The 22778-nt window shown below is 37.8% G+C and overlaps 1 protein-coding gene across 1 annotated transcript in view; it reads right to left on the reverse strand.

Annotated features, from left to right (window-relative positions):
- Positions 1-386: 386 nt before the first annotated feature.
- Positions 387-22778, reverse strand: part of nyap2a (neuronal tyrosine-phosphorylated phosphoinositide-3-kinase adaptor 2a) — an 81705-nt gene continuing 59313 nt past the window's right edge. The window contains exons 6-7 of the mRNA XM_076076456.1: positions 16984-17096; positions 387-602 (exon numbers count right to left, since the gene is read on the reverse strand). Coding sequence (XP_075932571.1) covers positions 387-602; positions 16984-17096 — 329 coding nt within the window. The remainder of the gene's footprint in view (positions 603-16983; positions 17097-22778) is intronic.

The following is a 22778-nucleotide window of genomic DNA, read 5'->3' on the forward strand; positions in this document are numbered from 1 at the left end:
GTTTACATGCACACAAATATTCCACTATTATTCTGAATGTAATACGGCTCATGTCAACAGCATATTCTGTTTTGATCATCTGAATTTGGTTAGTTTACGGGAGCGTTCTTTGGACGTGTGTTCAGCACATTCACAACATAAACATGACTTCCTGTTCTTCCTGTCTGAGTTTGTTCTTTTGAAGAACCGTGAAAAGAAAAGGTTGAAGAGTGACAACGAGGGAACACCACAGGAGCAAAATGACTGCACATTAACGGTTTAGGGATGAACGTCATGGGGGCATTTTATGTGAATGGGAAAATTAATGGAATACTCTTTTTCAACGGCCACGTTAACAGCTTAGTAGGAATAAGGACAACATGGTCATTGTTTCTGTGTGCTGTATTTCAGATGGCCGTGTCCCAGAACACCGTGGCGGTCTGTCCGGCGGCCGCCGTGGCGTATGGCGGAGGTTGCTTCCTCTTCCAGCTGGGCAGGATAGGCATGCTGTCCTGTTTACAAAGGTTCTTCTCCGGACGCTGACGAGCTTTAATCTCTCGACACAAAACTCTTTTCTTCTCAATCATCTCCATCATGGTGGCGTCTCCACAGAGCCACGGCATCTGGAATCAATCAATCAATCAATATATCAATCAATCAATACATCAATACATCAATCATCACTATCATGTTGGCATCTCCACAGATCCATGGCATCTGGAATCAATCTGTTGGAGCCATAATGTGGTTTTGTTGTTTTCTTATGTCTTTGAGGGAAACATGGGGTGTGTACACATGCAGTTCTGACATTGAACAGTGGGTGGCACATTAACCTAAAAGTGCATATATGTAAGTGCCTGGTAATGAGAAACAGGTGTGTGTGGACGGGAAGCTAACAGTTTTTGACCGTGTCAAGGTGTCGTGTCAATGTGTCAAGGTATCGTGTCAATGTAGCGTGTCAGCAGGCATGTGAGCTTGTAGTTTCAAGGTCTTATATTACCCTGTGAAGTATCCTGTATTCTGTTACGGTGTCAATATGCATTTGAATAAATGGATCAATGGATCTAAAGAAAGCGCATTGGACAGTAAAATGTTTGTGGAAAACGCGTCCGAACAAGTTCTCCCGTTCGTCCGAACAAGTTCTCCCGTTCGTCCCCCAGTGGCTTTAATATATAAAAATGGATATTTGTTAAAGTCACTACATTAAGTCAAAAACTGGCTTAATTTGAACTCGTATGGATCGTCGTTCGTTGGATTGACCAGTCGACATCGCTAGAGTGAACAGCTGATCGACAACGCTGGATTCAACAGCTGATAGACATCACGTGATTCAACAGCTGATCGAATAGACATCGCTTGAATGTTGTGGTTGCTTTGAAATCTAATTGGACAACTGATCATCACTACCACCAAGCTACAATTTCGGACCAATGGACACTCTGAATGGTCAGAGGTATGTAGCGCTACCAACATGGCCGTGTTAAAAGTTGTGTGTAAACACTTTTATTTATGAGGGTAAATCCAATGCATTGGTTCCAACTTATAGGCCTAAATATAAGAGGAGTATGGGTGGTTTAATTTTGAATTGTATTTAATAAATAATGGATTCTGATATTAGTGTAAAGGTACAAAATCAAGGTTCTATTGTTAATGAGCCAACCGTGGCTGGAACACAGGTCAATCCCAGCACGGCCAATGGTGAAAAGGAAACACAATCTGTCAGTAAACGTCCTACTAAACTGACACAAAAGGTATTAATGGGTAAACTGGACAAGCTACAAAAGGTTCGGAAGGCCAAACTAAACAAAGCTTCTGACCTTAAAAGGACAATTCAAGACCTAATGCATGACAGAGAATATAAAACAGAGGTGTAATGCACTTTTGATAAATACACAACTCTTTGCAATGAAGCAAAGGAACAACATCAATCTGTCACAAATATTATCTCATGAAGAAAAGGACAAACATGAGATATGGTTCAAAGCAAAAATGTTGAGTGTTAATGATTTTACTGATGCTGTGAGTAAGTGGTTGTCTAATGCAGACATCTCCAAACCTGATGAAAATGATGATGCTTTTGAGAGTGAAGTCAAACCCAGTGACAGCATTTCCAATGTGGAAACAAATGTTTCTATTGAGAAATTGAGCAGAAAAAGTCACACCAGTTCAAGAACCAGCAAATCTTCTTCATCTGCACGGACTCAGATAGAGGCAGAGAGAGCAGCACTTGAAGATCGCGCTGCAGCCTTAAAGGAGAAGCACAAGCTGGAGGAGCAATCGGAATTGCTGAGAAAGAAAAAGGAAAGACTGGAGGTTGACACAGAAATGGCAGCCGTTGCTGCTAAATTAGCGGTATTTAAGGCCTCTGGTCACCAAGCTTTCTCAAACACACAATCAAATGGAATGGAATCATACTTTGAAAAAGGAGCAAGGTTAAAGGAAGTCTCTACCACGCTCGACCGACATGCCAAAGCATATCGACCAACATCTGTGGACTTGCAACAACAACCACCTATACAACAACAACAGTATGCATATAGGAATGCAACACATAACAGCACGGTCTGTCAACTGAAACCAGAAAATACACCACGCAAACCTCGCATGGATCATCCTCACGTGCAGCTAACAAATCCAGGTGTCATTCAGTCTCAACTTGCTCATAAAGGAAATGATGAAACATCAGCTCTCTGCAACCTACTGCAAAGGCAAAATGAAATAACAACATTGCTTATCCAACAGGCCTCTCATTTACTACCACCAAGAGAAATTCCATTTTTTGATGGGGATCCTCTGCAGTACAGAACATTTATCAGAGCCTTTGAACATTGTGTGGATAGTAAAGCAAGCAACAGAGGAGACTGTCTGTATTTTTTGGATAAGTACACAAGAGGTCAACCAAAAGAGCTAGTGCGTAGTTGTCAGCATATGGCTCCAGACAGAGGCTATGCTACAGCTAAGGATCTGCTACAGGAACACTTTGGGAATGAACACAAAGTTACTGCAGCATATATGGAGAAAGCCTTCTGCTGGCCTTCAGTGAAGCCTGAGGATGTCAAATCTCTCCAAGCCTATGCCCTCTTTTTGAGTGAGTGTTGTAATGCAATGGAGGACATACAGTACATGAAAGAACTGGATATGCCAGCGAATATGAGAGCAGTGATTCTGAAGCTTCCATACAAGCTAAGAGAAAAATAGAGTCTCTGCATGTGAGCTCCTGGAAAACCTAAATCACAATTTTGTTTGTGTTGCTCTCAAGGTCACACACTGGAGATGTGTCCACGATTGGAAGAGAAGACACATTGGGACAAGATTAACTTTCTTAAGGAAAATGGAATCTGTTTCGGCTGCCTTTGCATTGGGCATAGGAGCAAGGATTGCGATAAGCGCTTGACTTGCAAGGTGTGCAGCCTAAACCATCCCAGTGTTCTTCACATCTGCCAAAGAGAGAAAGTAGTCAACACAGACTCAAAAAGGCCAAAAGAACCATCATTGAGTAGCGCACATGTCTCTATACACACATGTAGTCATACAGGGGCCGGTAACAGTGATGGGATTCTATCCATCCTACCAATACAGGTGAAGTCCAATAACGGAGACAAAGTCATACAGACGTATGCTTTCCTAGATCCAGGCAGTACAGCAACATTTTGTTCTGAAAATCTGATGAGGCTTAATCTGAATGGACGGAAAACCCAAATCCACTTAAGAACCATGGGCTCAGGAGCAACAGTTTCCAGCTACATGTTGACTGATTTGGAGATTTCAAGTCTCACCGGGAAAAGATTCTATGATTTACCAGAGGTCTATACCCAGAAGAGGATGCCTGTAAGCACTGATAACCTCATCAAAAAAGAGGAGTTGGCAAAGTGGCCATACTTGGATGGTGTTGGTGCTCCTAGCATTCAAGCTGACGTGGAGTTGTTGATAGGTACCAACGCCTCCAAAATGCTTGAGCCTTGGGAAGTAATCAACAGCCATGGAAACGGACCTTATGCCATTAGGACCCTATTGGGGTGGGTTATTAATGGTCCCGTTCAAGGATGCAGTGATGAGCGGTGTGAGAGTGGCTACCCCGCTGCTACTGTTAACAGGATTTCCATACAATACCTGGAGGAATTGCTGAATAATCGGTACAACCATGATTTTAATGAAAGAACAGCAGAAGACAAAATGGAGATGTCAAGAAATGATGTGAAATTCATGACAATCATGAAACATCCAGTCAAGCTTCATGATGGGCACTATAGCTTGAACCTTCCCTTCAAAAGAGAAGAGGTCACGCTGCCAAACAATGTTGCCAAGCAGCGCATTCTTGGATTGAAGAGAAAGTTTGAAAGAAATGAGAAGTTCCATCAGGAATACACCAACTTTCTCAATGATGACATCAGTAAGAGGTATGCTGAACGTGTCCCTGAACATCAACTGATAACATACTTTTCTGACTGGAAAAGGTTGAAGAGGTCAGTTGCATGGATTCTGAAAATAAGAAAGACTCTACTGGCAATGAGTCAAAAAAGGAAACAAATGAGTCATGAGGATACAGACATGATTGGCAACAAACTGGAACAGGAAATGCACCAAATGAAAGCTGTGTTAAGGGGACAAAGTTTGACTCCAGACGATCTTTCAGGAGCAGAAACATCTATCCTTCGCTTCACTCAGCAAGAAAGGTTCCACGAGGAATTGGCGGTGTCAACATCTGGCAAACGTGAAGTAAAAAAGGATAGCACCGTTTACAAGCTGGACCCGGTTCTGGAAGCTGTATTGCTTAGAGTTAGAGTTGGAGGGAGATTGAATAAGGCAGCCATGCCTGAGGAGACAAAACATACGGTCATCCTATCCAAAACCCAACATGTATCCACTCCAATATTAAAGCACATTCACAAACCAAGGTGGGCCATGATGGAAGAAACCATGTTCTTTCCAGATTATGGATGAAGTACTGGATTACAAATGCTAATGCAGCAAGAAGACAGATCTTGTCCAACTGTGGCTTCAGTAAGCACCATAAAGGAAGAGTTCTCGAGACCTATCCTGACAGGAAAGGACTGGTGAGATCTGCACGAGTACAAACCAAAACTAGCACGCTGGACAGGCCAGTGACCAAACTTTGGCTTCTACAAGAAGCTGAAATATACCAAAGTTATTAGTGACCTCTTACCCTTACGGGAATTTGGGGTTTTTGTTTGTTTTGTTTATTAATTTTATTATGGATTTATTGGCTCCATTATATAAATATCTATTGAATTGTTTATGCCCTCCTGCCATTAACAATTAGGGGCCGGTGCTTTCTTGAATCAATCAATCAATCAATCATCTCCATCATGGTGGTGTCTCCACAGAGCCACGGCATCTGGAATCAATCAATCAATACATCAATCAATCAATCCATCAATCCATCAATCCATCAATCCATCAATCATCTCTATCATGTTGGCATCTCCACAGATCCATGGCATCTGGAATCAATTAAGTAATCAATCAATATCTTCTTGTGTCATTCGCCAGCATTCAGAACCATACAATAGGGTGGATAAACCACAGCTCTGATACAATTCGAGTTTGGTCTTGATGGTGTACTGCTGTGACCTCCATATGTTATTCAGTAGCCTTATCGAGACGATTCTTGAAGTCTTTATCTGTGCCCCCATCGTGTCTGACAGTGCTGCCCAAATATGTGAACTCGTCAGTTTTGGGAAGATCTTCTCCGTTAACCTGAATTGGTGAGGGATTTGGAATGTTCAGAGTCAACACTTCTGTTTTCTTTTTGCTGAACTTCAGGCCAATCTTCTGACCAAAATCACTGAGGGGGGATGTTTTCTCCTGCATGTGCCGATGAGTATGTGAAAGAAGAGAAAGATCATCTGCATAGTCTAGATCAGGGGTATTCAATTAAAATTCCAAAAGGTCCAGATTGAGAAAATCTCCTCGGGCAAAGGTCCGTAACATTACAATAATATCTAACTTGCGCTATTTAGTGCCATATATATATATATATATATATATATATATATTCAAGAAGCCTAGTAGTAGTAACGTCTCTGTGTCGTCAACAACTCTCAAATCAAATAAAGAAAGTACACATCAATTATATTTTAACAATTATTATTCTCACTTTTCAAATGTAACTGGATGGATTATAAATAATACATAGAAATACTGATTGATCACTTTCTACCTTTATCACTCATTGATCACTTTCTACCTGTATCACTCATTGATCACTTTCTACCTTTATCACTCATTGATCACTTTCTACCTGTATGACTCATTGATCACTTTCTACCTGTATGACTCATTGATCACTTTCTACCTTTATGACTCATTGATCACTTTCTACCTTTATGACTCATTGATCACTTTCTATCTTTATCACTCATTGATCACTTTCAACCTGTATGACTCATTGATCACTTTCTATCTTTATCACTCATTGATCACTTTCTATCTTTATCACTCATTGATCACTTTCTACCTTTATGACTCATTGATCACTTTCTATCTTTATCACTCATTGATCACTTTCTATCCTTATCACTCATTGATCACTTTCTATCTTTATCACTCATTGATCACTTTCTACCTTTGTCACTCATTGATCACTTTCTATCTTTATCACTCATTGATCACTTTCTACCTTTATGACTCATTGATCACTTTCTACCTGTATGACTCATTGATCACTTTCTACCTTTATCACTCATTGATCACTTTCTATCTTTATCACTCATTGATCACTTTCTACCTGTATGACTCATTGATCACTTTCTATCTTTATCACTGATTGATCACTTTCTACCTTTATCACTCATTGATCACTTTCTACCTTTATCACTCATTGATCACTTTCTACCTTTATCACTCATTGATCACTTTCTACCTGTATCACTCATTGATCACTTTCTACCTTTATCACTCATTGATCACTTTCTACCTGTATCACTCATTGATCACTTTCTACCTTTATCACTCATTGATCACTTTCTACCTGTATGACTCATTGATCACTTTCTACCTGTATGACTCATTGATCACTTTCTACCTTTATGACTCATTGATCACTTTCTACCTTTATGACTCATTGATCACTTTCTATCTTTATCACTCATTGATCACTTTCAACCTGTATGACTCATTGATCACTTTCTATCTTTATCACTCATTGATCACTTTCTATCTTTATCACTCATTGATCACTTTCTACCTTTATGACTCATTGATCACTTTCTATCTTTATCACTCATTGATCACTTTCTATCCTTATCACTCATTGATCACTTTCTATCTTTATCACTCATTGATCACTTTCTACCTTTGTCACTCATTGATCACTTTCTATCTTTATCACTCATTGATCACTTTCTACCTTTATGACTCATTGATCACTTTCTACCTGTATGACTCATTGATCACTTTCTACCTTTATCACTCATTGATCACTTTCTATCTTTATCACTCATTGATCACTTTCTACCTGTATGACTCATTGATCACTTTCTATCTTTATCACTGATTGATCACTTTCTACCTTTATCACTCATTGATCACTTTCTACCTTTATCACTCATTGATCACTTTCTACCTTTATCACTCATTGATCACTTTCTACCTGTATCACTCATTGATCACTTTCTACCTTTATCACTCATTGATCACTTTCTACCTGTATGACTCATTGATCACTTTCTACCTGTATGACTCATTGATCACTTTCTACCCTTATCACTCATTGATCACTTTCTATCTTTATCACTCATTAATCACTTTCTACCTGTATGACTCATTGATCACTTTCTACCTGTATGACTCATTGATCACTTTCTACCCTGATCACTCATTGATCACTTTCTACCTTTATCACTCATTGATCACTTTCTACCTTTTTGACTCATTGATCACTTTCTATCTTTATCACTCATTGATCACTTTCTACCTTTATGACTCATTGATCACTTTCTACCTTTATCACTCATTGATCACTTTCTACCTGTATCACTCATTGATCACTTTCTACCTTTATCACTCATTGATCACTTTCTACCTTTATGACTCATTGATCACTTTCTACCTGTATGACTCATTGATCACTTTCTATCTTTATCACTCATTGATCACTTTCTATTTGTATCACTCATTGATCACTTTCTACCCTTATCACTCATTGATCACTTTCTACCTTTATCACTCATTGATCACTTTCTACCTTTGTCACTCATTGATCACTTTCTATCTTTATCACTCATTGATCACTTTCTACCTTTATGACTCATTGATCACTTTCTATCTTTATCACTCATTGATCACTTTCTACCCTTATCACTCATTGATCACTTTCTATCTTTATCACTCATTGATCACTTTCTACCTTTGTCACTCATTGATCACTTTCTACCTTTATCACTCATTGATCACTTTCTACCTTTGTCACTCATTGATCACTTTCTATCTTTATCACTCATTGATCACTTTCTACCTGTATCACTCATTGATCACTTTCTACCTTTATCACTCATTGATCACTTTCTACCTTTATGACTCATTGATCACTTTCTACCTGTATGACTCATTGATCACTTTCTACCTTTATCACTCATTGATCACTTTCTATCTTTATCACTCATTGATCACTTTCTACCTGTATGACTCATTGATCACTTTCTATCTTTATCACTGATTGATCACTTTCTACCTTTATCACTCATTGATCACTTTCTACCTTTATCACTCATTGATCACTTTCTACCTTTATCACTCATTGATCACTTTCTACCTGTATCACTCATTGATCACTTTCTACCTTTATCACTCATTGATCACTTTCTACCTGTATGACTCATTGATCACTTTCTACCTGTATGACTCATTGATCACTTTCTACCCTTATCACTCATTGATCACTTTCTATCTTTATCACTCATTAATCACTTTCTACCTGTATGACTCATTGATCACTTTCTACCTGTATGACTCATTGATCACTTTCTACCCTGATCACTCATTGATCACTTTCTACCTTTATCACTCATTGATCACTTTCTACCTTTTTGACTCATTGATCACTTTCTATCTTTATCACTCATTGATCACTTTCTACCTTTATGACTCATTGATCACTTTCTACCTTTATCACTCATTGATCACTTTCTACCTGTATCACTCATTGATCACTTTCTACCTTTATCACTCATTGATCACTTTCTACCTTTATGACTCATTGATCACTTTCTATCTTTATCACTCATTGATCACTTTCAACCTGTATGACTCATTGATCACTTTCTATCTTTATCACTCATTGATCACTTTCTATCTTTATCACTCATTGATCACTTTCTACCTTTATGACTCATTGATCACTTTCTATCTTTATCACTCATTGATCACTTTCTATCCTTATCACTCATTGATCACTTTCTATCTTTATCACTCATTGATCACTTTCTACCTTTGTCACTCATTGATCACTTTCTATCTTTATCACTCATTGATCACTTTCTACCTTTATGACTCATTGATCACTTTCTACCTGTATGACTCATTGATCACTTTCTACCTTTATCACTCATTGATCACTTTCTATCTTTATCACTCATTGATCACTTTCTACCTGTATGACTCATTGATCACTTTCTATCTTTATCACTGATTGATCACTTTCTACCTTTATCACTCATTGATCACTTTCTACCTTTATCACTCATTGATCACTTTCTACCTTTATCACTCATTGATCACTTTCTACCTGTATCACTCATTGATCACTTTCTACCTTTATCACTCATTGATCACTTTCTACCTGTATGACTCATTGATCACTTTCTACCTGTATGACTCATTGATCACTTTCTACCCTTATCACTCATTGATCACTTTCTATCTTTATCACTCATTAATCACTTTCTACCTGTATGACTCATTGATCACTTTCTACCTGTATGACTCATTGATCACTTTCTACCCTGATCACTCATTGATCACTTTCTACCTTTATCACTCATTGATCACTTTCTACCTTTTTGACTCATTGATCACTTTCTATCTTTATCACTCATTGATCACTTTCTACCTTTATGACTCATTGATCACTTTCTACCTTTATCACTCATTGATCACTTTCTACCTGTATCACTCATTGATCACTTTCTACCTTTATCACTCATTGATCACTTTCTACCTTTATGACTCATTGATCACTTTCTACCTGTATGACTCATTGATCACTTTCTATCTTTATCACTCATTGATCACTTTCTATTTGTATCACTCATTGATCACTTTCTACCCTTATCACTCATTGATCACTTTCTACCTTTATCACTCATTGATCACTTTCTACCTTTGTCACTCATTGATCACTTTCTATCTTTATCACTCATTGATCACTTTCTACCTTTATGACTCATTGATCACTTTCTATCTTTATCACTCATTGATCACTTTCTACCCTTATCACTCATTGATCACTTTCTATCTTTATCACTCATTGATCACTTTCTACCTTTGTCACTCATTGATCACTTTCTACCTTTATCACTCATTGATCACTTTCTACCTTTGTCACTCATTGATCACTTTCTATCTTTATCACTCATTGATCACTTTCTACCTGTATCACTCATTGATCACTTTCTACCTTTATCACTCATTGATCACTTTCTACCTTTATGACTCATTGATCACTTTCTACCTGTATGACTCATTGATCACTTTCTATCTTTATCACTCATTGATCACTTTCTATCTGTATCACTCATTGATCACTTTCTACCCTTATCACTCATTGATCACTTTCTACCTTTATCACTCATTGATCACTTTCTACCTTTGTCACTCATTGATCACTTTCTATCTTTATCACTCATTGATCACTTTCTACCTTTATGACTCATTGATCACTTTCTATCTTTATCACTCATTGATCACTTTCTACCCTTATCACTCATTGATCACTTTCTATCTTTATCACTCATTGATCACTTTCTACCTTTGTCACTCATTGATCACTTTCTACCTTTATCACTCATTGATCACTTTCTACCTTTGTCACTCATTGATCACTTTCTATCTTTATCACTCATTGATCACTTTCTACCTTTGTCACTCATTGATCACTTTCTATCTTCATCACTCATTGATCACTTTCTACCTTTATGACTCATTGATCACTTTCTACCTGTATGACTCATTGATCACTTTCTACCTTTATCACTCATTGATCACTTTCTATCTTTATCACTCATTGATCACTTTCTACCTGTATCACTCATTGATCACTTTCTACCTTTATCACTCATTGATCACTTTCTACCTGTATGACTCATTGATCACTTTCTACCTGTATGACTCATTGATCACTTTCTACCTTTATGACTCATTGATCACTTTCTACCTTTATGACTCATTGATCACTTTCTATCTTTATCACTCATTGATCACTTTCAACCTGTATGACTCATTGATCACTTTCTATCTTTATCACTCATTGATCACTTTCTATCTTTATCACTCATTGATCACTTTCTACCTTTATGACTCATTGATCACTTTCTATCTTTATCACTCATTGATCACTTTCTATCCTTATCACTCATTGATCACTTTCTATCTTTATCACTCATTGATCACTTTCTACCTTTGTCACTCATTGATCACTTTCTATCTTTATCACTCATTGATCACTTTCTACCTTTATGACTCATTGATCACTTTCTACCTGTATGACTCATTGATCACTTTCTACCTTTATCACTCATTGATCACTTTCTATCTTTATCACTCATTGATCACTTTCTACCTGTATGACTCATTGATCACTTTCTATCTTTATCACTGATTGATCACTTTCTACCTTTATCACTCATTGATCACTTTCTACCTTTATCACTCATTGATCACTTTCTACCTTTATCACTCATTGATCACTTTCTACCTGTATCACTCATTGATCACTTTCTACCTTTATCACTCATTGATCACTTTCTACCTGTATGACTTATTGATCACTTTCTACCTGTATGACTCATTGATCACTTTCTACCCTTATCACTCATTGATCACTTTCTATCTTTATCACTCATTAATCACTTTCTACCTGTATGACTCATTGATCACTTTCTACCTGTATGACTCATTGATCACTTTCTACCCTGATCACTCATTGATCACTATCTACCTTTATCACTCATTGATCACTTTCTACCTTTTTGACTCATTGATCACTTTCTATCTTTATCACTCATTGATCACTTTCTACCTTTATGACTCATTGATCACTTTCTACCTTTATCACTCATTGATCACTTTCTACCTGTATCACTCATTGATCACTTTCTACCTTTATCACTCATTGATCACTTTCTACCTTTATGACTCATTGATCACTTTCTACCTGTATGACTCATTGATCACTTTCTATCTTTATCACTCATTGATCACTTTCTATCTGTATCACTCATTGATCACTTTCTACCCTTATCACTCATTGATCACTTTCTACCTTTATCACTCATTGATCACTTTCTACCTTTGTCACTCATTGATCACTTTCTATCTTTATCACTCATTGATCACTTTCTACCTTTATGACTCATTGATCACTTTCTATCTTTATCACTCATTGATCACTTTCTACCCTTATCACTCATTGATCACTTTCTATCTTTATCACTCATTGATCACTTTCTACCTTTGTCACTCATTGATCACTTTCTACCTTTATCACTCATTGATCACTTTCTACCTTTGTCACTCATTGATCACTTTCTATCTTTATCACTCATTGATCACTTTCTATCTTTATCACTCATTGATCACTTTCTATCTTTATCACTCATTGATCACTTTCTACCTTTGTCACTCATTGATCACTTTCTATCTTTATCACTCATTGATCACTTTCTACCTTTATGACTCATTGATCACTTTCTACCTGTATGACTCATTGATCACTTTCTACCTTTATCACTCATTGATCACTTTCTATCTTTATCACTCATTGATCACTTTCTACCTGTATGACTCATTGATCACTTTCTATCTTTATCACTCATTGATCACTTTCTACCTGTATGACTCATTGATCACTTTCTACCTTTATGACTCATTGATCACTTTCTATCTTTATCACTCATTGATCACTTTCTACCTTTATGACTCATTGATCACTTTCTATCTTTATCACTCATTGATCACTTTCTATCTTTATCACTCATTGATCACTTTCTACCTTTAACACTCATTGATCACTTTCTACCTTTATCACTCATTGATCACTTTCTACCTTTATGACTCATTGATCACGTTCTACCTGTATGACTCATTGATCACTTTCTACCTTTATCACTCATTGATCACTTTCTATCTTTATCACTCATTGATCACTTTCTACCTGTATGACTGATTGATCACTTTCTACCTTTATCACTGATTGATCACTTTCTACCTTTATCACTCATTGATAACTTTCTACCTTTATCACTCATTGATCACTTTCTACCTGTATCACTCATTGATCACTTTCTACCTGTATCACTCATTGATCACTTTCTACCTTTATGACTCATTGATCACTTTCTACCTTTATGACTCATTGATCACTTTCTATCTTTATCACTCATTGATCACTTTCTACCTTTATCACTCATTGATCACTTTCTACCTTTATGACTCATTGATCACGTTCTACCTGTATGACTCATTGATCACTTTCTACCTGTATGACTCATTGATCACGTTCTACCTGTATGACTCATTGATCACTTTCTACCTGTATGACTCATTGATCACTTTCTACCCTCATCACTCATTGATCACTTTCTACCTTTATCACTCATTGATCACTTTCTACCCTTATCACTCATTGATCACTTTCTACCTGTATCACTCATTGATCGCTTTCTACCTTTGTCTCTCATTGATCACTTTCTATCTTTATCACTCATTGATCACTTTCTACCTTAATGACTCATTGATCACTTTCTACCTTTATCACTCATTGATCACTTATTGATCACTTTCTATCTTTATCACTCATTGATCACTTTCTACCTTTATCACTCATTGATTACTTTCTACCTTTATCACTCATTGATTACTTTCTATCTTTATCACTCATTGATCACTTTCTACCTTATGACTCATTGATCACTTTCTACCTGTATGACTCATTGATCACTTTCTACCTTTATGACTCATTGATCACTTTCTACCTTTATGACTCATTGATCACTTTCTACCTTTATCACTCATTGATCACTTTCTACCTTTACCACTCATTGATCACTTTCTACCTTTATCACTCCTTGATCAGCTATTACCTTTATGACTCATTGATCACTTTCTATCTTTATCAGTCATTGATCAGCTATTACCTTGAAAATGAAAACTATTTAATTAAATCCTATAATCTTTTTTTTAAAGTTATTAAATGATAAACAGCCAAAAAAGTGAGGTACAAGGGTGAAATCAGATCATGTGGATCTGAAGATTCAGCATCTGGATTAATAATTTCTTCCCTTAAATTAGTTTGTAAACAGATTGCTGAAACAAAATAAATGGACTTTTATTTGTGTTTGCTGTTTCCAAACTGGGGGACATGAAATGCATTGTGTGCATCGGATCGTGAGTGTTTTAGGAGAGCAGAAGATACACACATGTATCCTTGAAAGTCCTCTGAATGAGGACTCAGTCCTTAGTAGAATCTTAAGGACATTGGAAAGACGGTCAGACTGACATTTGAAGACAGACAGACAGACTAAAGTTTATTTCTCACCCAGTATATATATCTCACCAGTATCTTGTCAGTACACACTGATTTATTCACACTGATTTCATTGACATTTAAAATATGATCATGTGTATGAGAGGGTTTAATATTCAGATAAGTTAATGTGACGGACTAGAAAAAGATTTTAATCAGATCATAAGCAGATATTAAGTCATCATCTTTCAGAGTTTTCACACTATTGTTTCAGTCTCATATTTTGGAGGTATAATATGTAACACTTCCGTATTAAATGTCTAAAGAGGACTAGACCTATGTTGAGCTGTGAACTTATATCATCCCAAGTGTTTCCAACAATTTTCAAACCCAGCAAAATCTGTGATTCTATTCAAGGTAACGTTTCATTTGGTCAGCTGTCAGTGGTGTGAAAACACCTTTGACCCCTCCAGTTGTTCTAACTTCTGGGGAAACACATCTGAGGGGATGTGAAATGAAATGCAATTCACTGTACACACTTATTTTAAAGTTGCTAGCCATCCCTGTGCACTAATAGGACATGAATTAATACAGCATGTCCGTAAAATAAAGTGAAGGATTACTGAGCTACAAAAAATAAAGTTAAAAAAGTGTTAAAATAATCCCTCCAGTCTTTAAATACATGTCTGTCAAATTGCAGACAGTTGCGTTCAACATTTTTTGGCTGGGTAGTCTACTCGTTTTATGGTAATTTAACAAGTTAACATGAGGTTGGCTGACGGTACTTGTGGCTATTTCATTAGAATGAAATGTCATGATGTGAATAATTGTGACTAAATAATGTGAATAAAACTGGAAGCTATTTTGTTGAGTTGCCTCTATGTGAGAAAGGAAAGAGTGTTGCTTTAATAAAGTCTCGGTTCAGACTCCATGTAATTATTTAATTACCTTCATAAGTATAGACACAACTCATAACCCTTGGCAGAAATTACATGATGTGCTTCTGAAGTTGGTGAAATTAAATATTTTATTCATCATAAACACTCAACAGGAACACATAAAGTTTCAGATTTCATGTCAATGTACATCATCATTGTGACCCGAGAGAGTAAAGTTTGTCAGAGAATCATAGTCAACTGGTGGGTCGGTGCTACAGTTTAGAGGGGTTAGGTTAAAGTGGGCACAGTTTGGGTTAGGTTGTTATTAGTGTAAATAAATGTAAAATAATGGATAAAGTTTGAATGAGATCTATTAAAATGCTTCAGTGTAAGTATAATCAGTGAACGTTTAATGTTAGTATTAAGTACGTTTTGTTAGTTTAAAGATAGAATGAATGAAAGTTTGTTAGTGTCAGTATTAAAGTATTACAGCCCGTTCTCATTCCCATGGCGTCAAATCAAACTAACGCTTTGTCACACCCTTTAGATTCTGTATGTCATGCAGTAGGCTTTCTAGTAACTACAATGTGAACATAGTCGTGTCAATATAAGACACTCAGACAAAATGCTTAGACTGTGATGACGTAGGGTGGGAGTAGAGGTGAGTGGGTCAAACAAAACACAGGACTTTCAACCAGGAGACCGGTGTCCTTGTCCCATAGTGTTGTTGAATTATTTTTAAGTTGCGTTAGTGATGTTTGTGTTGTGTTTTCTGTACTTGTGTTAAATTGTTTTTGTTAGATTTAGTTTACAGAGTTGTGTTTGAATTAACAACGTTAACCACATATTTACTGTGACCGTACTGGAGCGTCATAGTTTGATGTGCTGGACTGCAGTGTGTTAGAAAGTGATAACAGGGGTCAGTATGGGAAGAGTTGGAATGAGAACGTGTTCCGTATTACTTCACTTTAAACATCGACAAATTCATTTAAATGTCAGTTTTTAGAATTCATGTTGAGACAAAATAGAAAAAACATTAAATTCATCACCAAATATTTTACACACAAATTAAATTATGAAATGTTCCTGAAACAAAGTAAAGAAAACACTTGTTCACTAGTTTACATGTTTACAGTTCAGATGTCAGTCAGCTGATGCATCCAAACTTCAGTTTGTAAAATGATTTTACGGTTTGTCGTTCAGTGACGTTGAATCCTGTGTGGAATATAAAGTCTCCAATTATTTTTTTATATAAGAAATAAAAAAATTAAACTGCTGTTTGTCATCTGATTTACAAAATGGATCTAAACTACAGACAAGTAACACAGACACATTGACAGGTAGATTGGTACTAGACAGACCGTTGGACAGGTAAACACAGATAGACTGACAAATGGACAGACAGGTATTCTACAGATATCGTACCTGGCTAAGGGCGGGATGGTGCAGCTCATACACGTGACGATGTGGCATCACACCTGCTGAAGGAACTCCTGAAGCTGATGCTGAACGGCCAAGTTTACACACCAACTTTGATTCTGCAGATTAGATTGTTTTTACATCAATCCAAAAAAACTGATTTCGGAAGAAACTTCACTTGCTTTTTACCTAATGGTCATCTGACAGTGTTAGCACAACAATCACTGCAATATATTAAGGAGACAATATTACAAAAGGGCAGCAGAATCAAGCTATTCCTCAGACTCTGATGATCAGCTTCTGAGTCCAAACTGAAAATCGTATTTAATCCTGACCTCCTGTTATTATCTTCACATTTAAACCTGACCTCCTGTTATCATCTTTACATTTAAACCTGACCTCTTGTTATCATCTATACATTTAAACCTGACCTGCTATCATCTTTACATTGAAACCTGAACTTTTGTTATCATCTTTACATTCACACCTGACCTCCTGTTATCATCTTCACATTTAAACCTGACCTCTTGTTATCATCTTTACATTTAAACCTGACCTCTTGTTATCATCGTCACGTTCAAACCTGACCTCTTATTATCATCTTTACATTTAAACCTGACCTCTTGTTATCATCGTCACGTTCAAACCTGACCTCCTGTTGTCATCTTTATATTTAAACCTGACCTCCTGTTGTCATCTATACATTTAAACCTGAACTCCTGTTATCATCTTTACATTCACACCTGACCTCCTGTTATCATCTTTACATTTAAACCTGACCTCTTGTTATCATCGTCATGTTCAAACCTGACCTCCTATTGTCATCTTTACATTTAAACCTGACCTCCTGTTATCATCTTTACATTTAAACCTGACCTCTTGTTATCATCTATACATTTAAACCTGACCTCCTGTTATCATCTTTACATTGAAACCTGAACTTTTGTTATCATCTTCACATTTAGACCTGACCTCCTGTCATCATCTCCACATTTAAACCTGACCTCCTGTTATCATCTTTACATTCAAACCTGAACTTTTGTTATCATCTTCACATTTAGACCTGACCTCCTATTATCATCTTTACATTTAAACCTGAACTATTGTTATCATCTTCACATTTAGAGCTGACCTTGTTATCATCTTTACATTTAAACCTGAACTATTGTTATCATCTTCACATTTAGACCTGACCTGTTATCATCTTTACCTTTAAACCTGACCTCCTGTTATCATCTTTACATTTAGAACCTGAACTCTTGTTATCATCTTCACATTTAAACCTGACCTCTGGTTATCATCTTTACATTCAAACCTGAACTTTTGTTATCATCTTCACATTTAGACCTGACCTTCTGTTATCATCTTTACATTTAGAACCTGAACTCTTGTTATCATCTTCACATTTAAACCTGACCTCTGGTTATCATCTTTACATTTAAACCTGAACTATTGTTATCATCTATACATTTAAACCTGACCTGTTATCATCTTTACCTTTAAACCTGACCTCCTGTTATCATCTTTACATTTAGAACCTGAACTCTTGTTATCATCTTCACATTTAAACCTGACCTCTGGTTATCATCTTTACATTCAAACCTGAACTTTTGTTATCATCTTCACATTTAGACCTGACCTTCTGTTATCATCTTTACATTTAGAACCTGAACTCTTGTTATCATCTTCACATTTAAACCTGACCTCTGGTTATCATCTTTACATTTAAACCTGACCTCTTGTTATCATCGTCACGTTCAAACCTGACCTCTTATTATCATCTTTACATTTAAACCTGACCTCTTGTTATCATCTTTACATTTAAACCTGACTTCTTGTTATCATCGTCACGTTCAAACCTGACCTCCTGTTGTCATCTTTATATTTAAACCTGACCTCCTGTTGTCATCTATACATTTAAACCTGAACTCCTGTTATCATCTTTACATTCACACCTGACCTCCTGTTGTCATCTTTACATTTAAACCTGACCTCCTGTTATCATCTTTACATTTGAACCTGAACTATTGTTATCATCTTCACATTTAGAGCTGACGTTGTTATCATCTTTACATTTAAACCTGAACTATTGTTATCATCTTCACATTTAGACCTGACCTTCTGCTATCATCTTTACATTTAAACCTGACCTCCTGTTATCATCTTTACATTTAAACCTGACCTCTTGTTATCATCTATACATTTAAACCTGACCTGTTATCATCTTTACATTGAAACCTGAACTTTTCTTATCATCTTCACATTTAGACCTGACCTGTTATCATCTTTACATTGAAACCTGAACTATTGTTATCATCTTCACATTTAAACCTGACCTCCTGTTGTCATCTATACATTTAAACCTGAACTCCTGTTATCATCTTTACATTCACACCTGACCTCCTGTTGTCATCTTTACATTTAAACCTGACCTCCTGTTATCATCTTTACATTTAAACCTGACCTCTTGTTATCATCTATACATTTAAACCTGACCTTCTGTTATCATCTTTACATTTAAACCTGAACTATTGTTATCATCTTCACATTTAGAGCTGACGTTGTTATCATCTTTACATTTAAACCTGAACTATTGTTATCATCTTCACATTTAGACCTGACCTTCTGCTATCATCTTTACATTTAAACCTGACCTCCTGTTATCATCTTTACATTTAAACCTGACCTCTTGTTATCATCTATACATTTAAACCTGACCTGTTATCATCTTTACATTGAAACCTGAACTATTGTGTGACGGCCCCTGTCTCTAATCACTGCAAGTATGCTTTTGTCCCTCTGTCCCTAGAGAGCAGATTACCTGATGCAGAGCACCTGGTCCGGGAACAGGGAGGGCATAAAAACCCTGCTCTAGCGTTGCTTACGGCGGGTTTACTCTCCGGCGTACGTGGAGTGATCCCAGCCAGTTGCTGCCGGTTATTTTGGTTTTGGTTTCCTTTGGTTTTGCTGACAACACCCACACTTCATCCCACACGCATTCACGTTGACACTACTGATGTTATTGATTGACACACTTCATAAACTTAACTATTTCTTTATTTAGTCAAATAAACATTTTACGTTAACATCATTTGTTGTGTCTCTGCCGTATTTGTCATGGCCTAGGAGCCGGGTTATGACAAATTGGGGGCTCGTCCGGCTTTTTTCCCGTTTGTGCTGTGATTTAGGTAAGACTTGGGACGAGGTAGTTTTGTATTTGTGGGCATTTTGTACCTAGCGTGCGTTTTTCGTATTTGTTTGTTTGCAGCGTTTGGGTCAGCTAAACGGTAAAAATATGTCTGAAGGTTGGTTTTCATCTACGTTTCTGGGTGCATGCCTGTGAAAAGTTTGTTTGCTTCCTCCTTTGTTTACTTGTGCCGCCGGTAAACGTAGCTGCTCATGTGAGTATTGATTCAAGGGAAAGGACAACGGGTGGATATATCTACTGGGTAAGTTACGTTCATATTTATTTTTTTGGTCTTTTCTTATCCGGACTTGGTGAAGAGGACGTTTGTGGTTATGATTATGCTGCAGCGGGCCCAGATGACTCCTGCAAATTGCTCGGTGCGCAATTCTATCAAAGTGGTGCGGAGTTTTCCCTGGTAGACTGTAGCGACGTGGCCCTTTGGGTTCGTTGAGCTGGTTTTCTGTAGTGCTGTGGCGAACGTGGTTGAAGCTTGCTTGGGAGCATGTCCGTGGTTTCAGGGGAGTTGCTAGCCTGCTAGTCGCTCTGCTAAACCAGCGGTCTTCAGTGCATAAATACCCACCACCAGTAGCTGCATGAAGACTAGGGATGAGCTTAGTTAGCTGGGTTGATTTTTAGATAGCGGGGAGACTCCAAACCGGGGTGAGGAGTATTCCTCATTGCGCACAAGGGGAACATTTGTGGCGTCTGTCTGGTTCGGCTATGTGCGTAAACGTGGATTTGCTCGATGGGTAGTCGTTGTAAATAGTGGAAATGTCTGAGGTTGAGGCGTTCATTGCCGCTCCATCTCAGGAGTTCCTGGATATAGGCACAAGAGAGCAGTTGCTCTTGATTGCAGATCATTATTCAGTGATGGCTGTGTGGATACTAAGTTGCCAGTGAGACTAGTGGACTATGTGAATGGTTTTAGACATCGTTTGTTTGTAGCTGGAAGTATGGCACAGGAAAGGTTGTCGGTATCGCAAATGAAAATGAAGAAGTTGTATGACCGACGTACAGAGCGACATGAGTTCAGTCCGGGAGACCAGGTTCTAGCACTTATGCCTATGGTTGGTTCGCCATTTCAGGCTAAGTACACAGGTCCATACACAGTCATGGAGAAAACGTCTGAGTTGAATTATGTCATTGCAACGCCAGAACGTAGGAAGGTCAAGCGTCTCTGCCACATAAATCTCCTGAAACCGTACTTCAGGCGTGTAGTGGACACTGACTTGGGTCAGGAGGTGAAAGATGGGGTTCATCCGGCTCTTGCGGTAGCTTCAGAGCTTTTGGTGCATGAGGGAGATGGGGTGCCAGAGCCTGATGATAGTCTCCTGTATGGGCGTTTGAAAAATTCAGAATCACTTGTTAATTTAGACAAGTTGCTGACTCATCTGCCGGAGGCAAAATGTGAAGAAATGTCTGAGTTGGTACACAAATATCCGTGTTTGTTTGGCGATATTCCTTCACAAACTGAGTGGGCGGAGCATGATATTGATGTTGGAGATGCTCAGCCAATTAAGCAGCACTTCTACCGTATGCCGCCAGTTAAACGTGAGTATTTGGACGCTGAGGTGGAGTACATGCTCCAAAATAACATCGCTGTACCTACGTTATCTAGTTGGGCGTCTCCATGTATTTTGGTGCCCAAGCAGGATGGAACACCTAGATTCTGTACTGACATGAGGAAAGTGAATTCTGTGACAAAATCTGATTCTTTTCCTTTGCCACGTATGGATGACTGTATAGATCAGGTGGGGTCTGCAAAGTTTGTTAGCAAATTTGATTTGCTTAAAGGGTATTGGCAAGTTCCTTTGTCAAAGCGTGCGCAGGAAATTGCTGCATTTATCACACCGTCGGGTCTTTATTCCTATAAAGTGATGCCTTTTGGGTTGAAGAATGCCCCCGCGACATTTCAGCGGTTGATGAATCGCGTAGTTTCCGGATTGAAAGGTTGTGCGGTTTATCTGGATGATTTGGTCATTTACAGTGATACTTGGCATTCGCATCTTCAGCGCATTCGCGCACTGTTTGATCATTTGGCAGAAGCACGGCTCACCATTAATTTGGCCAAATGTGACTTTGGCAAGGCTACAGTGACATACCTCGGTCGTGTGGTAGGACAGGGCCGTGTAGCCCCAGTTCAGGCCAAGGTCATGGCAATGGCCGGATATCCACAACCCATGACAAAGAAGGAGTTGCAAAGGTTTTTGGGTTTAGTGGGGTACTATAGGAGTTTTTGTAAAAACTTTTCGACTATTGTGTTTCCTCTCACTGAACTACTCAAGGCCAAGGTGAAGTTTGTCTGGTCGTCTGAATGTCAGGGGGCTTTTGATAATGTTAAATCTCTGTTGTGCTCTTCTCCCGTGCTAGCTGCTCCTTGCTTTGATAGAGCGTTTATGCTCCAAGTAGATGCCAGCCAGGTGGGAGCAGGTGCCGTCTTGCTTCAGGATGACGACCAGGGATTGGTGAGGCCAGTCAGTTTTTTCTCGAAGAAGTTTAACAAGTACCAAGGAAATTACTCTGTTATTGAGAAGGAGGCTTTGTCGCTCATTTGGGCACTGCAACATTTTAATGTGTATGTAGGAACAGGAGAGCGGATTTTGGTGTATACAGA

This window comes from Anarhichas minor, unplaced genomic scaffold (genome assembly GCF_050575085.1).
Source record: "Anarhichas minor isolate MPS153535 unplaced genomic scaffold, ASM5057508v1 ptg000057l, whole genome shotgun sequence".
Taxonomy (NCBI): domain Eukaryota; kingdom Metazoa; phylum Chordata; class Actinopteri; order Perciformes; family Anarhichadidae; genus Anarhichas; species Anarhichas minor.